The sequence below is a fragment of the Meleagris gallopavo genome, chromosome 5 (assembly GCF_905368555.1).
Source record: "Meleagris gallopavo chromosome 5, MGAL_WU_HG_1.1, whole genome shotgun sequence".
Taxonomy (NCBI): Eukaryota; Metazoa; Chordata; class Aves; order Galliformes; family Phasianidae; genus Meleagris; species Meleagris gallopavo.
The window spans coordinates 27,254,168-27,270,495 of NC_139408.1; the positions used below are offsets into that span (position 1 = coordinate 27,254,168).

General features: G+C 48.4%; 1 protein-coding gene across 1 annotated transcript in view; it reads left to right on the plus strand.

Moving 5' to 3' along the window:
* The window catches only part of SLC8A3 (solute carrier family 8 member A3), a 101,193-nt gene extending 85,595 nt beyond the window's left edge, over positions 1-15,598 (plus strand). Inside the window, 6 exon segments of the mRNA XM_085224936.1 lie at positions 4,285-4,302; positions 10,179-10,303; positions 10,817-10,916; positions 11,603-11,713; positions 11,716-11,877; positions 12,033-15,598. Coding sequence (XP_085081062.1) covers positions 4,285-4,302; positions 10,179-10,303; positions 10,817-10,916; positions 11,603-11,713; positions 11,716-11,877; positions 12,033-12,409 — 893 coding nt within the window. The 3' untranslated portion in view covers positions 12,410-15,598.
* Positions 15,599-16,328: the final 730 nt, after the last annotated feature.

The following is a 16,328-nucleotide window of genomic DNA, read 5'->3' on the forward strand; positions in this document are numbered from 1 at the left end:
CACTGAGCAAGTTGATGTTAGCAGCTTTTTTGTTGATGTACTCAAATAATTCAGAGATCAGGTAGATTGCAATGGATATTTTGCCAGCCCATTCCATGATGAAGACTGACACCAACTCCATAGAGGCATGTCAGATGCAAGGAGGGCTAGCGAAGATGGTACAAAGATGGTACAAATCTGGTTTTACTGACACAAATAAATACAAAGAAATTGAAGAGAGAATCCCGTTCTCTGCTTGGCAAAGAGGCTAAAGGCAAGCAGTGAGTGTAGCTTTTCTCTGTCCTCCTGTCCATCTCCCACATTTCCTGATTCTTTCTTTTTTGTTTTCCCATCTCCAAGAAATTAATCTGACTTGTTTCACCTTTCCTCTGTGTTTGCAGTGACATTAACCAAATCCCTGTGCACCAAGCACAGCAGGGCTTTGAAACCTCCCCTGTGCCCTCAGCCACCTTTCTGGCTATCCTTTTCTCAGCACCTTTTGAAAGTGTTCCTTCCATGAATTAGTTCTTTGCTTTATGACAAGATGCAGTATTTTTGGTTTCACTGTTATTCCCATGGCAGCTCTGGTATGCTGTCACTGCTCAGGTCAGAACTAGGTTTTTACTACTGCCAGCCCTGCAGGATGTCAGAGAAATTCAGCCTGTTTTTACTTTCTTCACACATCAGCTTTCACAGTTTGTCCATAGCCCTGGATTGTGGAGCAAAACTTGCTTTGCTTTTCCTGGAAGTAATCAGTCTTCCATCTAAATTGTGGTTAACCTTAGGGTTGATAAAGCTCAAATGGCTACTTTGGAAGATTTCACTTGATAACGGATAATGGTGAAAATAACTTCTGGAAAATTGTTTCATGAGGGTGATTGGGAATCTGCTCATGAGAATCCAACTAGCGGCACAGTGGCAGAAAATTCAACCCCAGGGATGGAGTGCTGATTCTACAGCATTATACTCTGTAAAAGGGACTGACATCCTTCTTGCGAGATTTTGCTTCAGAAACCATGATGTGACTACGAGATATGCCTTCACTGGAAGTGGGAGCACAGGTGGTTTGTGAGCACTGTTAAATAAGTAGCTGGCTTGGGAAGATTTGTCTGAACTCCCCTTCAGCCTTTTCAGCACAGCATGATGTGGTGTGGATGGATGTCCTGAGACATCTCTGTCACCTCCCTGTACAGGAAAGCTTCATTGCTCGGAGGGCAGATGTGGCTGGAAGTCGGAGTGAGGATTAAACTGCAAAGAAAGATGGATTCCTAGCTTGGAGAGATCCAAACAAGTTATCTGTTTCAAAATATTGATGATGGCACAACTGGGTATAAAGGTCTGTGCTGGACAGATAAGCCACATCGATATAGGAAGATTTGTGTGGCAGCTCTCTGTGGTATGGGCAGGTTCTGAAAAACTCCTTCTTCCATTAGCTGCTAATGGGAATATCAAATAAATGTTAGATTGCTGCTGCCTTTTTCCCCAAAGGTTTAATAATTTGTTGCAGTTCTGTGATTAAGCTGAATGCTGCTGATTCTCTTGATGGACAGAATGGATCATGGTCTGTTTCTTGGAGTTTTTGCCATTAACTTCAATAATAACAGGATTAAGGCTAAAGCTTCAAAATCTCTGCCTTGTTTATCTAATGAAAAATACGCGTTCATAGCTCTTCACAGTCCTTTAGGAAAGCAGTTCACTCACTTCAGTGCAAGCTAAAGCCAGAGCCCATAGGCAGTGCAGTGAGCCCTGCTTTGGGCTAGTGGGCAGGTAGCTTGTGGCGTGGTGTTTCCTTTGTGTGCTTCTAGGGACTAGGCCATGCTCTTTATCAGTGACATCAACAGTGGAACTGAGTGCATCCTTAGCAAGTTTGCACAGCTGTTTACAATAAGGGTGGTGAGGCACAGGCACGGATTGCCCAGAGATGTGGTGGATGCCCCATCCCTGGAGATGCTCAAGGTCAGGCTGGATGGGGCTCTGAGCACCCTGACCTAGCTGTGGGTGTCCCTGTTCATTGTAGGAGAGTTGGACTTCTAACTCAAATGCTTCTATGATGGTTTATACTCACCTTTCTGCTTGGTGCCTGTGCTGTACATGGGGCTCCCCTCCAAATCCTCAGCCTGCCTCATTTCCATTTGCTCTGTAAGCAACATGCATTTAACCACCTATGTGGATCCTTTTAGCTATGTAGCAGCTTTTTGGAATTGTTAGGTACACTGATTAGAGAAGATTTATGTAAATGAGCAATAAGGCCAGAATAAAGCATGCAATGTGGTGAACCCTTTCTGTGACGTAGAAAGAGCAGAAGAAGGTATTTTATTGTTCAGAAAACATCTGAGCTTGTGTGGTTTTATCTGTGCACCACTCCCTGTGCTTGTTCCTTTCAGTATGTGCTGCTAAACTCTTTTCCTATGGAAATCAAGGCTTTGAGTCTCCTGAGAGTCCAGGGGAAGGCAGTATTAGTGCCCTTGGCTTTGTCTGCAGGCACAGGTATTTGTCTGCACACCTGCTGTGCAAGGTTTAGGCAAGGGATTCTCAAGGCTACACATCTGGATTTGGTTGCTGAGCTAATTTTAGCAGCTGCCTGTAAGGAGATGCTTGCCAGGCCTCTGAGGCTCCCTGACATGCTGACAGCAGTGCTGAGGTGATCTGGCTTGGGGCGTGACAGAAGAGCAGAGGTGAAGGAGAAGAGGTGTGGGGAGAGGCCTGCAGGAGCAGCACAGGGGTTGTGGGAACCTGGTTATAGGTACAGCATCCCCTGACAGACTGTCAGTAAGCTGTACAGGTCAGGACTGAGGGCACATTAGCAGATGCATGTGCGGAAAGGAAGCTTTAGTCTGTGAAATCATTTTCTTGCCTGCATGCACAACATTCACTCAGAAATATACAGATAAAATAATCCCTTGGCTTTCTGCTTGCTGCATTCTTAATGTTTCATTCATAGTTTTATAGGCTTCTTCAAATATTCATGTATCATATCATAAGTGAAAGGGAGAAAAATACTTCTCTTGCAGGCTCAAAAGCAAATGGGAAAAAAATAAACTCAAATCCCAGAGCACTAGGATAACATTTTTAAAAAACATGAGGAACCAATGATTTTTATATATATATTTTTTAATAAGCATGGTAGCTCAGGGGCCCAGTAATACTTCATTATATTAAATTTGAACACTGAGCCGACCCATTGTATTAATACTTGTAATTGCAAAAGGAAAATTAAATTTCCTCCCATTGTCTGGAGGACCAGTAGACCGTGGAAGAGAAAGGAGGCTATCGTATGGAGCTAGGACAGATCTACAAGGTCTTGGGGGTGATGACCAGGGCCATTGATGGTGTCGAGCAGTGGGGCTGGTGTTGTCCGGTTGATGCCTCTTTGCAGCCTTCGGGGCAGGGTTTCTGGAGGCACGCAGGTGAGCCAGGACACAGCAACACTCTCCCAGCTATGCAACCTTAGACAAATTGCTTAGAAAATCACTTTCAAATCAGCGTAGATAAAATTAGGTACCTCTGTGCAAAGGTGCCTGCTTCTCTGAGGCCTGAGCTGGCAAGCCTGGGTAAATTAGCACTTTTGGACTCCTGCCCATTTCTGAGTTCGCAAAATGTTCCCTTTAGCCTCTCTTTGCTGGTTTCACCATCTGTCAAATGGGGATGTTAATACTGACTCAGTCTTTGTACAGAGTTTTAAGCTTCTGAGACTCAAAGTGCGTGATAATAAGTGTTAGTAATTACAGTACCGTCATAGCATGCAACCGAGTCTCTGGAGACAGTTTGCTGCTTGAAGGACAAGCAAAAGTCATAGCTAAGGCACTGTGCTCACTTCTTTTGGAGAGGATATGGTATATTTTGCTGTGTGATCTCTCCTACAGGCTTCACTATGGTTATTCTGAAAGCTGGGCGTAGACTGTGGCTTTCTAGGGGGACCCCCATTGTATCCAGACCTCCCCTGGCGAGGCTCTCGCTGAGCTGCAGCTTGGGTCATGCCCAGCCCTGATGGCAAGCATGGCTGTCCCCTGCTCCTTTCCCTTCCCTTCCCCACCTGCATCCCATTCCTCTGCCTTTGCTTAGAGGGTGATTTCTGGGAGCCCTGATGTAGTGCTTACCAGCATCACCTCCATGTTGCTGCCTTGTCCCTAGCCTCTGCATGGCATGTAGCCCTGAGCAGCTCACACATCTCACTGGGCCATGGCCATTGCTCACTGAACATTGTCTTCTGCTAAACAGCTTCTCCTGCTTTTCCCAGTGCGACATTAACTTTCTCCCTGTTTTCTTCTTTCTCTCTGTCTGTCTCTTGTTCTTCTCTCCCCACAGCTCTGCTGCTCACCCAAGGTAAGACTGCTTTTTCTCCTTTCCTCATCCTGCTCTGTCTGTTTTTGTCCTCTTTAGTCAGCCCTCTCTGTCTGCATTTGCTGCATGCAGGAGCGAGGTATCACCCCAGCTTCAAGTGCTCCCGTCCAGCAGGGGCTGGGTCAGAGTTGTGCATTAAGACCATGACAGTGACTGATGCCTGAGAGCCTTCCTCCTCATTCCAGAAATTTCCCTGCAGTTTCAGCAAATGGCCCAACCAGGCCCTGCAGCTTTGACCCCAACTCTTCTCCCTCCTCAGGCAGCTCCGGGGCTTTGCTCCTCCTCATGCATCCGGGTTTTCCTGCAATCACAGAACCCCTCGGCCAGGGCAGGCATATGGCATATCCCCACTGCCGTGCCAGGGGCCACTCAGTGCCAGCAGCATTGCTGGGATGTGATGGGCTCCTGCTCTTCACCTCCCCATAGCAGCATTTACCTTTATTAGCAATTTCATTGCCTGAAATCCCCATTATGCTGGTCTATCTTGATCACACCATAGTGGTGATTTATGCCTCCTGCATTTTTCTCACTCCTTCAATCCCAGGTATGATTACAGTTCAATTTGCACTAAAGAAACATTTATCAAAAGCTCAAGGCCAGGTGAGCAGAGTGTGCAGGCTAAAGCTGGCAGTTTGGCATGCCAAGTTGAAAACCGACAGCCTCATATGTAGAAGCTGTGAGTCCTGCAGTGGCTGCAGTAATGGTGGGGGCTGTTTGCAGGCTTCAGAATCCCCAAGAAGAGCTCTGTGCTCCTTTGGCTCACCACAGACCATGGGTTTTAGTAGGCTTTGTTGCAGGTGAAGTCAAAGCGCTGATTGCGTTTATTCACAACACCCAAGCTGTACTGCAAACTGATAGTATCTCTGCCATGAAAGCTTCTGTCTCTGCAGTTTTTAGGAGGATGCCAAATGTGCTGTGCAAGGATGGCCTGAGCCTACAGGAGATGGGGCTAATTAGGAAATTGCTAGTGGCAGGCAGAAATCCCCAGCTCCCCGAGTATCAGCTTAGGGTGTTTATGGAAAACTCCTCTGAGTAGTTTGGATGGCTTCCTTTGTTACTCTTTCAACTCCAGGATGACTAGGAATAAGTTGAGTACAGCCTCCTTCCCAATAATTTCATTGCTTTAATTCAATAGCTGCCTAATTTGATCAGAAACTCGGGAACCAAATAATCTGTGTTAAAATAATATAACTTTCTCCCTCTGTTGCAATCCAGCTTGATTGCTTTTGGCAGCTGTTAGTGGATACTGTGGTCACCAGCTCTGAGAAGCTGTTCTCCAGCTAACAGAGATAGCTGTATGTGACGGTGAGGTTTGTGGGGCACAGCCCCCTGCTCTCCCCTGTGCTGGGATGCCCCATGCCCCTGGGACACACAGTGAGTACTTGGCCGGGTTCTGGTCTGGCAGCACTCAGCCCTGCTCCTGGAGTATGTTGCTGGAATGTCACTCAGCAGCCATCATGGCTAATAAGTAAGGAGAGAAGTGATGTTCTCATTTAGTCCATGTCATGTTAGATTTAGGTTACACAGAAGTGCAGGAATCTTTGTAAAAACAACTTTGTTGAGCGTTCTGGGGGAATCTTCCAGTCCTCTTCCTCACAGACCATCTCCCATGTTCCCCTTCCCTTGCATGGCACAGCCCCTGCTTGCCATCTTTTTGCAGAAGTTCCCAGAGCCTGCATGTAACACCAGGGCCACCAGTAAGGGCCTGAGAGCAGAGCAGCAGGGAACTCATAGAATCATAGAATAGCCCAAGTTGGATCCTTGGGTCCCCATAAGGAGTATCAAGTCCAACTATAAAATCTGTGCGTTGGCTGTGTTAGCACTCCTCTCATGAATGCACAGTTTCCCAGTTAGCATTAAGGACACTGGAGCATGCACATTGGATGCATCACGCCTCAAAAATAGCTTTCAGAGCTAAGTAAGCAGATTCCTCCCATTTTAGACAGTGGCACAGGCTGTGCGTGCGTGTGTGTGTGCATGTGTTTCTTTAAAGGGTATATCAATATGCCAGCCTCCACTGCCAGTGCATCTCTTAGCCAGCAGCCTTCCCAAGTTGTGACTGATAGATTGACAGTCCTCTGGAGAGAGGAGCTCATTCACATGCCGTGTTTATTTTGTGTAGCTGGGATTATATTTTATTGAGCCGCAACAAAAATCCGACTTTAATTGTTGCTTTAATTTCTTCCTAGCAGCACAGTCCCCAGAAGGGGTGACCTTCATGCAGATCTGTGCCCACTCTAGAAATGGATGGATATGAGATAGCTTGAGGGGTGTGAAATGGCCTTCGCAGCAGTCTTTCATGAATGCATTGCTGGTTTTAATCCAATTTATTCAGAAAGTGACAGGGAATGGAAACTGGCGCTTGGCTGTTTGGTAGTCTTGCAGCATTTCCTAGGTGATAGGCATCTACCTCTCCAGCAGTGTTGCTGGGTCTTGCCATTGCTTGTTTCAGCACAAAGCTGGCAGTGGGCTTTATCTAACTGATTTACAATATACCCAGACAATGTCCAATTCCCACTTGTTCCCAGTGGTCTGAAGGGATTTGAGCAAGCGAGCATTCAGGTGCAGTGCATGCTGTGGGAGTGCTGCTCTGCTTTCCCCTTTCCTAGGGGAAAAAAACAGAAGGAGCTGCCACACAGCCTTTGCTCTTGCAGACTGGCAAGTCTCCCTTGCCTGTAACAGCCCACAAGGAACCTGGCAAGAGGAGCTGATGATGAGTACCTGGTGCATAAGACTCAGCTTGTGTAGCCTGAGCAGTCTGCATATCTCCTGTAGCCCGGATGGGCTGTTATCCCTTAGTGGTCGCAGACTTGCATCCCGGTGCAAGCAGGGTTTTGGGGACTGCTCTGTCCCCACCTTCCTCTTCCTGGGGAGGAGGTGACAGCTGTCCTGGAGGCCCTGGTGAGCTCCTGTTCTTGTCAGGCATATCCAGACCTTATCAGGCTTAATTGGGGTTGACAGCTGGGAGTCCAGGGTGCAATCCGCATTGAAGAGTAGGTGCAGATGCTGATACAGACAGAAATCAGGCTAGTTAATAATTAAGCTGCAGTTTGGCAGTGTTCACCTTGTCAGGTTTGACCTTCCAAATTAAAAAAGTCGTCTCTCTCATCCAGCTCAGCTGCTGGGCCTCTGCTCATGGGGCTCCACTCAGCATCCAATGGGAACAAACAGAATCAGCAAGCTCAGTTCAGGTTGTGTCTTAAGTTAGGATGAAAGGTTTAACATTTTCAAATTCCCCTTTGAAGTTTGTTAGGTTTCTGTACTTTGCGTAACAGGTTCTCTTTCCTGTTGCATATTTGGAAATATTCTGGATGTATTTCTGCTTTTTGTAGCCCTGGGGCATGTCCAGAGAAGGGCAGCAAAGCTGGTGAGGGGTCTGGAGCATAGACCTTACGAGGAGCCGCTGAAGGAGCTGGGAATGTTCAGTCTGGAGAAGAGGAGGCTCAGGGGAGACCTTATCACAGTCTACAATGACCCAAAGGGAGGCTGTAGTGAGCTGGGGCTCAGCCTCTTCTCTCGTGTAGTGATAGAACTAGAGGGAATGGCCTCAAGTTGTGCCAGGGGAGATTCAGTTGGATGTTAGAAAATATTTTTTCTCTGAAAGAGGGGTCAGGTGCTGGAATGGGCTGCCCAGGAAAGTGGTGGAGTCACCGACCCTGGAGATATTCGAGAAATTTTTAGATGTTGCGCTGGGGGATATTGATGATAGGGAGACAGTTGGACTGGATGATCTTGAAGGTCTTTTCCAACTTTGACGATTCTATGATTCACGAGTCGTGCAGGAGTAGCCTCCTTTTTGCAGCTGAAATAAGCTTCCTCTGTGAATGTTTCTGTGAGATACCCTATCAGGCATGCCGCCTATGAGTTGACACCTACATGCAGCTCATATCTGAGGGGTTTAGCATGGGAGTGGTATTCAACAACCTGCTTGTAGTGGACACCCTTGACATGGCTTCTTGGGTGACTGTTTTTTCTCAGTGCTACAGTTCACTGTAATCACTGCAGAGGAGCTGAATAGGGGCAGCTGGACCTCCCTTACTGAGGTCTTGGGACATGCTGTCAGCAGGCTGCAGCTCTCCAGCTCTGGCCATCACCTGGCAAGGCCTCAGTCTTGGTGCCACTTCTGCTGACACTTCGCAGTACTGCACGTTCCACAACCACCTGCCAGCAGCCAAAGGTCCTACCAGAGGTCCTGGGCACAGCGCTCTATGTGGCCTGGATTGGCCTGCTTCTCAGAGTGCTGCTGCAGCTCTCGCACTGCCCTGCCTGGCACAGGCACATCAAACAGCATGAGCAAGGAGGCAGGGGCTGAGATAAGTCTGTGTTGGATGCTGCTTCCCGCAGGGAGGAGAGCATGTTCTGTGGTGCGTGCACTTAGGGACCTGTCTGAAGATGGCTAAGATTTGCATGAGGCTCTGTTGTCTTGTCATATCAGAAGCTTTTGTCATAACTGTTAAAGCAGGGACTGAGATGTTTGTGTGTTGTTGTTTTTTTTTGTTTTTTTTTAGCACTTCTCCTGTAGTTGTTAAGCTGGGGAAATTTAATCCAAGATTCCCAGCTTTCTGGGCAGCTCTGATTCCTGACACTTGCTTTCTTTCTCTGCTGCATGACAGGATCTGGTGGGCAAAGCTGGTGCTGCCAGCTGCAGCCCAAATCTGTTCTGATGGTATTACTTCCCAGGGATGGTCGTAGTGAACCAGATTGCCAGTGAATCTGGGCTGTGCAGCCCTGCTGTGATGGCTAGCTGTTGTGCTTCATCCTCAGCTCCCTGCTGTGGGCACACACCAGCACCATCTGCCATGCTGGGCCCCTGCAGAGTTGCAGGTGCTTCCTTCTGTGAGCTTTTAATTGTGGGGGGGTGAGCCACACATGTGGAACAGCAACTGATGTCTAAGCACCCAAATCTTTGATATTAGATACAGCTTGTCATCCTCATACACTTCTGGATAGAGGCAGAGACTGGATTTTCTAGGTCGCTGTCTTGGAGAAGAGATTCACAAACTCCTTGCTCGTGTGAATATAAGTAGCTTGAATCTTTCCTCCAAATGTAGCATACAACATAAGGTTTTTCAAGGTATCCCCTCTGGAGCCACTTGGCCTTTGCCTGCCATCATCCTCCATCCTTCCATCACCCTGCGTTGCTCCAGCTGCTCTGCTTTTCTATTTCTGTCAGTACGTGTAAACTTCTGGGGATTCTCAAATCCACAGGACATGTGTTGGAGTTAGGCAGTGATGGTTTTGATGTACTTCATTGATTTCAAGTGATGGATGTAGTTGTTTGTGCTTCTGTGATGGGCTATAGGAATACCACTTGACGTAGGAGTTCTCATACGTCTTATAAACCCCGCAGTCTTACAAGGCTTACAGTCTCTGCAGTCAGTTAGCAGGGCTGATGAAGAGAAGGCAGGGTTTACAATTGGACTCCACTGGGAGTTTATAACTTCTGTGCAATTTTGGTGAGGAATAAGAGATCTGCTGGAGTCCACGTGGGATTAGTCACATCTGAGGCATTACCTGGGGTGTCTGTAAACTCAACAGAAAGCCTTAGTAATACCTGACTCACTACTTGGCCAGAATGGGATGCTGGGGGGTACCTTTGTGGTACCTCCCCAGATTCTGCTGAGCTCCCACAACTCAGCATTTATCATCCAAGAGCACCAATGCAGGCTGAAGAATTTTTTTTCTTTTTAAAGACAACCATGCTGAATATGCTCTCAGTGACTAACCGATAGGCAGAAATCTTGGTCCTTTATTCCCATGGCCCAGCCACCCCACCCCTGCCCCAGGTCTCTGTGTTACTGCAGGGATCTGCGAGGGCAGCTGCTGCCTGCAGCTCAGTGTTGGTCTTGCTTTTGCAGAAGTGGCTGAGAGGAAGCTGACAGTTGAAGAAGAAGAAGCCAAGAGGATTGCAGAGATGGGCAAACCAATACTTGGCGAACACCCCAAACTAGAAGTCATAATTGAGGAGTCATATGAGTTCAAGGTCAGTGGTTGTCCCAGGGGTCCAGGAGGGGGGAAGCTGTGTGGCAGTGAAGAGCTGCCATGGAAAGCAGGGTTGAGGAGGCAGGGTGTGGCTGCGTGTACAGGGAGAGGGCTGCCAGAAGAGGAAAAAGAGTGTGTGATACAATAGAGGGTAGGGAAAGCCTGAATAAATGCCAGGAAATGTAGCTGCTGGTAGGCAGAGGTTAAGAGAGGAAGACAGGGCAGTCCTGCTAGAAGCAGATGCCACCATGCCAGAAAAGCAAACTGTTCGTGCAAGGCAGGATTGACAGAAAGGAGCTGAGCTTTGTTTGGAGAAAGGAGTACCAAAAAAGCAGACTCTGGTGAAGTACAGGTCATGCTGTACGGGGCTGGGAGTTACCAGTGGGTTCAGCATGGAGCTTCTGATAGGAGCATTTTTGTGGTACCTTCACAATTTGGCAAGGGACAGAAGGGAAGGTCAGCTTTGCTTGCTAGCAAAGGATCTAATTGCTGTGCATCTTTATTCCCACAACAGAGCACTGTGGACAAGCTCATTAAGAAGACAAACCTAGCTTTGGTTGTAGGGACACATTCCTGGAGGGACCAGTTTTTGGAGGCCATCACTGTCAGCGCAGGTGAGGGGGAGATCAGCAACTCCATACCAGCATCCCCTGGGCATGTGCAGCCAGGAATGAGATGTGTCTGGACTTATGAGGCAGATTCTTCCACTCTCTGAGTTAATCTTCCCCCGCTAAGAGGTCACACAGCTGCTGCTACTTATACCCTCACACAGATGTGACACTTCTTGCTGGGAAGTGTCCACCAGCCCATGATTTGGAGCAGGTGGACCAAGAGAGCCCTCTAGTTTCCCTCAGTGGCACTCATTTCTATAACTTTCTGCTGTGTGATTTCATGGTGTCTCTCAGCAGTGATTTCCACAGGGTAACTAGGTACTCTACGATGGTCTGTGGCTGGGGATGAGAGGAGGACAGCCCCTAAGAGTATTGCTCAATGTCTCACAGCCACACAGGGTGGATGTGTGCTCCTGAGGTGTCCTAGGAGTCTTTCCATCTTGCTGAGCCCCACCACTGCCACTGAGGGCTCCAGCAGCTGCTAAGTCCCACCAGCTTGTTCCCATGGCAGTGGCTGGCACCAATGCAGTACACCTCCGTGCTGCTTTGTGTGGGGAGGAAGCAGCCTGGGGAGGGAGGCAGCCCCCCAGTCTTGCACCCAGTGGCCGGGCTGGAGAAGTGCAGCTGAAGGTTGGTGGCCATGAGGATGCTCAGTCATACGAGCTGGAACTCTTACTCCATGTTTGCAGCAGGTGATGAAGATGAGGATGAGTCTGGTGAAGAGCGCCTGCCATCCTGCTTCGACTACGTGATGCACTTCCTGACCGTCTTCTGGAAGGTGCTGTTTGCCTGCGTGCCCCCACCGAGTACTGCAATGGCTGGGCCTGCTTCGTTGTCTCCATCCTCATCATTGGCATGCTCACAGCTGTCATCGGTGACCTCGCCTCTCACTTCGGCTGCACCATCGGCCTCAAGGACTCGGTGACCGCCGTTGTGTTTGTAGCCTTCGGCACCTCCGTACCAGGTGGGGAGGCAGTGGGGAGGGGATGGGGGGTCCAGAGGAGATTGGGGTCCATGTCCCAGCCTGTCTGGTAGCACACCTGAGCCTCCCTCATCCCCCAGCATGAAGGGTTGCCCATTTCTCCTGTCGGACCCTGATGATCCCTCCTTCCCCTGCAGACACATTTGCCAGCAAAGCTGCAGCCATCCAGGATGTGTACGCCGATGCCTCAATCAGCAACGTCACAGGCAGCAACGCCGTCAACGTCTTCCTGGGCATTGGGCTGGCGTGGTCGGTGGCGGCAATCTACTGGGCGTCACAGGGGCAGGAGTTCCAGGTGTCAGCCGGCACCCTGGCCTTCTCTGTCACCCTCTTCACCATCTTCGCCTTCATCTGCATCAGCGTTCTCCTCTACCGCCGGCGGCCCCACCTCGGGGGAGAGCTGGGAGGTCCCCGGGGTTGCAAACTGGCTACGACGTTGCTCTTTGTCAGCCTGTGGCTGCTGTACATCCTCTTTGCCACCCTGGAGGCCTATTGCTACATCAAGGGGTTTTAGGCGGCAGAGAGACAGTGCCGCCGAGGGAGGGACCCCCTCCTCCATTACCTCACCGGACACCGGCCGTGGATGCGTGGTTTCACCAGGATGGACGGCTGTCAGCTCACCGCCCTGACAGGTGCCAGGATGGGCGGATCCATCATGGGACGAAAAAGAAATCCATGAAAACCACCCCAAAAAATGATGCAAAAGAAAAGAAAGCAACAATGGCAAGCATTTAAATGGACAAAATGAAGTGAACCCAGCCACTGACCCCAGTCGATGTGACTAAGAAGTCTCAGCCATCTCCCAAGGCCACCTCTCCCACAGGTTCGTTTCCTCTTCTCCAAAGCACCCCTCCACTGTAAGGAGATGCTTTCTTGTTTTTACTCTTTAGGAATTGCAGAAGTCTGATAGGAAATTTATTTTTTTTCTTTTGCCTATTGCTTTTTAGTTGGGGGGGGGCACATGGCTTGGTTTTTTTATTTTTTATTTTTTTATTTTTACTACTTAGACAGAAAAATTTTAGAAGTTTAAAATCTAAAGCTTGAAGCTGCCGTCAGTGCTGGAATCGAAGGTGTACTTTTTGAAGCCACAACAGACTCTGACACTGTCAAAGAACTTTTTCACTCTCACAAGTTTCCTCCCCCGCCTCCATCCATTTCTTTCTTTTTTAAGAGCATCACAGGACTGATATATTTTTAATACAAACACACACGTACACATACACACACACACACAACACACCAGTTTAGTGATGAAGGCTGAAGCATGTAGCATCTCAATCACCTGCCTGGGCTAAGAAAAAAAAAAGGAGGAAAAAAAACCAAAACAACCAACCTTCTAATATAATGTGTATAATGTACATTTTGACTATGGCATTTCTCTTTGTGTAATTAACTTTGAGCTTGTGGTACTGCAGGAAGAGAAGACGATGTTAATGGGCGAGAGGTAGCGAAATGAACAGCAACACAGTCGCAGCCTGCTGAGGGGTCTGGGAGATTGCATAGGCTGCCCAAGATGGTGGCGTGGCACAGCCCTGTCCTGTAGGTCTCACTGGATGTGGGAGTGAATCCCAGTAACACGCTGCTCTGGTGTACCGAAGTGAGCAGGAAGCCTCCGTGTGTCTCCCACAACTCTCTCAGCGCTGGCCTTCCAGGTCGAGGTTAGGTTTAAACACGCAGGTTGGTGAACAGGAATGGGGTCCTTGTCCCACCCATCACCCCCCTCACGCTCCATGGAAAGGACCAGGCTTCAACCTGCTGCCCACCCACAGTCCTGTGCAATCCCAGCACATCCCCGGAGAGCAGACAGGCACACCCTTTTCATCTGAAGTGCATTTCTTTTTCAGGAAAAAAAAAAACAAAAGCAAGAGTATGAATTACATGAATTACATCAACGGCTGCAAATTGAAATGTTGGGTTGGTAATAAAATTAAATAAAACTTATACCTATATCTATATAAACAGTTCTATCTATAAACGCATTTCTTAACTGAGAGACCTGGAAGACGTTGTTAAAAACCTTGCTTTTTTTAAAAGTGTTTCCAAGAGGAAGATAATTTCTTCTATCAAGAAACAGGTGCTGTACAGAAAAATCCGTGACTTCGCTAGCATCAGCCAAACCCAGGCAGTCAGCACAGCACAGACTGAGGGGCTGCCAGCATACCGGAGTGCTTCCTGCTGCCCTGGGACAGGGAGGTGGTGGCTGCAGGTGAGGGCAAAGCAGCAGGAATTAGGCTGTCATGGATGGAACACGTGTTATCACTATAGCAGGTAAAGAGATGAGCGTGACAATGGTCTTTAAAACACAGATGAAATATTTATTTTCGTACAAAAGGTTTATTGAATATCTCACTGTATAAATGTGTGTAAGTATGAGGCAGAGAAGAAGGATCCATCTTGCAGGAGCTTTGCAGGTGGAGTGCCCTTCATGGAAGCTGAAGGGAAGACAGTCTACTGCCTCTTCTCCTCCCTCTGCGGTGGCTTTTGGGGGAGGGCACAAGAAAGATGGGGATCCTGCCAAGTGTGTTGGTCTCTCTGATCTCTGGCCATACCACCATCCACCGAGCAGCTCCTGCCGGCATTGGGCACCACCTCTGCTGCCACCCAGGCTGGGACCCCAGAGCACAGATGTGTGATGAGGGGAGGAAAAATGAAAGAAGCCCCAACAAATGATCTCTGGATGTGTGTGTAGGGGTGTTTAAGGTGCAAGGGGATTGTGTTATCATTGCAGTTTTTAATTTGGACATGTCAAGTCTGTTGAGTTCTTATTTTAACCATATAAGTTCACCCATTCCTGGCTAAAACCCGGGCGTGGGGAGCTCACTGTCATGCAGTGCTGTTATTCTGTTGCTTGTGCTGTATCGGTCACGTGCTTTTCATCTGCAGCTTTCTTAGGCTCACTGTGTGGGAGAGGGTGCAGGGGGACGAGCATCTGTGACTGCCAATTGCATGGTGACTTTGGTGCCCTCGATGCACGGCGGAGACCTGTGCCAAGCTGACAACTTCAGTGGAGTGTTTATTTTATTTTTCCTTTTTTACTTCATTAAAAAATATGCAAGCTAAAAAAAAAAAAAAAAAAAAAAAAAAAAAAAAGCAAATGCGGTGCCTTGGGGATTTGTTTTTTGCTGAGGCTTTTATGTTTTATTTTTGGTTTGTGTGCTTGCATCTGGGCAGGTGTGCGGACACCATCGCTCACCCTGCCTGCTTCACTCCCTGCCAGCATCAGGTTTTGCTGGGAGGATCCAGCAGCAGCATTACCTTTGATGCTTTGCAGAGGGGAACTTTTGCTGCTCTGTTTTCCTTGCTGCTGCAAAAAAGGCAAAGCTGTTGCCTTTGGCTTCAGTGACTGGGTTTGGGGTGCAGGGTGCTGGAGCCCCCTGCCTGCCTGGCTCACTGCCACCACTGCACAGAGGCAGGCCAGCACCGAAAGGATTAGGTCCGGAACCTAAGGATGGTACTCCATGGAAAGCTGGGCTGAATGAGAGGAGGCTGCAGGCATTGGGAAGCAGCTGCAGTACACAGTTAAGAATTGAGTGGCTATTAGTGCTGTTGAGCAAAGTTTTTAAACCAGGGAGGAGAGCATTTGCAGCTCTTAGCTCAGAGTTTCTTACCTTTTTGGTAGTTACTGTTGTGCTAGTGTCATCAGAACTTTCCGGACAAGCACAAATTAAAGACAAAAATATTCTGTGATTTACGTTTCCTCTGATCTCACAGCTGTGGCTGCTGGACTCATTTATAAGCCACTTGTCCCTGGTACCAGAAGACTCCTCCCCTCTCCATCTCAAAGCAGCAACAATGCCTCATCCCACAGCACCATCTGCAAGGAGAAGCCACCACCAATCTGCATGTGCCACCACCATGGGCTTCAGTCGTCTCGGCCCATTGCTGTGGTAGGATGACGCCAACTCACATGCCTTCCCCAGCAGAGCACTTTGCTCTGGGAAGGCATTTGGAAGGCTGCTGTAGTACCTCAACACTGGTGAGATAAAGTATAGACTAATAAAGGTTAAAAAAACCTCTAAAGTCATCAAGTCCAACCATTGACGCATCCCCACCATGGCCACTAACCATGTCCCTCAGTGCCACATGTACATATTTCTTGAACACCTCCAGGGACACTGACTCTACCACCTCTCTGGACAGACCATTCCCAGTCACTTTTTGAATGTGTGGTGTAGCACAGCTGCAGGTAATCCTCATACCATTCACCTGGTATTGCTTTGGGGGTGGGCATGGCAACATTTCTGGGTTTATCCAGCTGGGGAATTGTCATGGCCGTGACCTTGTTGTAAGAACAAGCCCACATGAAAGGGAGCAGCAGTTGCTCAGCCCTGGCCACAAGCTGAAAAGCACTGTCACCAAGAATAACCTCTGGAATATTGTATGGAAAAAAATGTTTTTAATGACTGTTGTCATAATGTGTGTGTGTGTGCCAG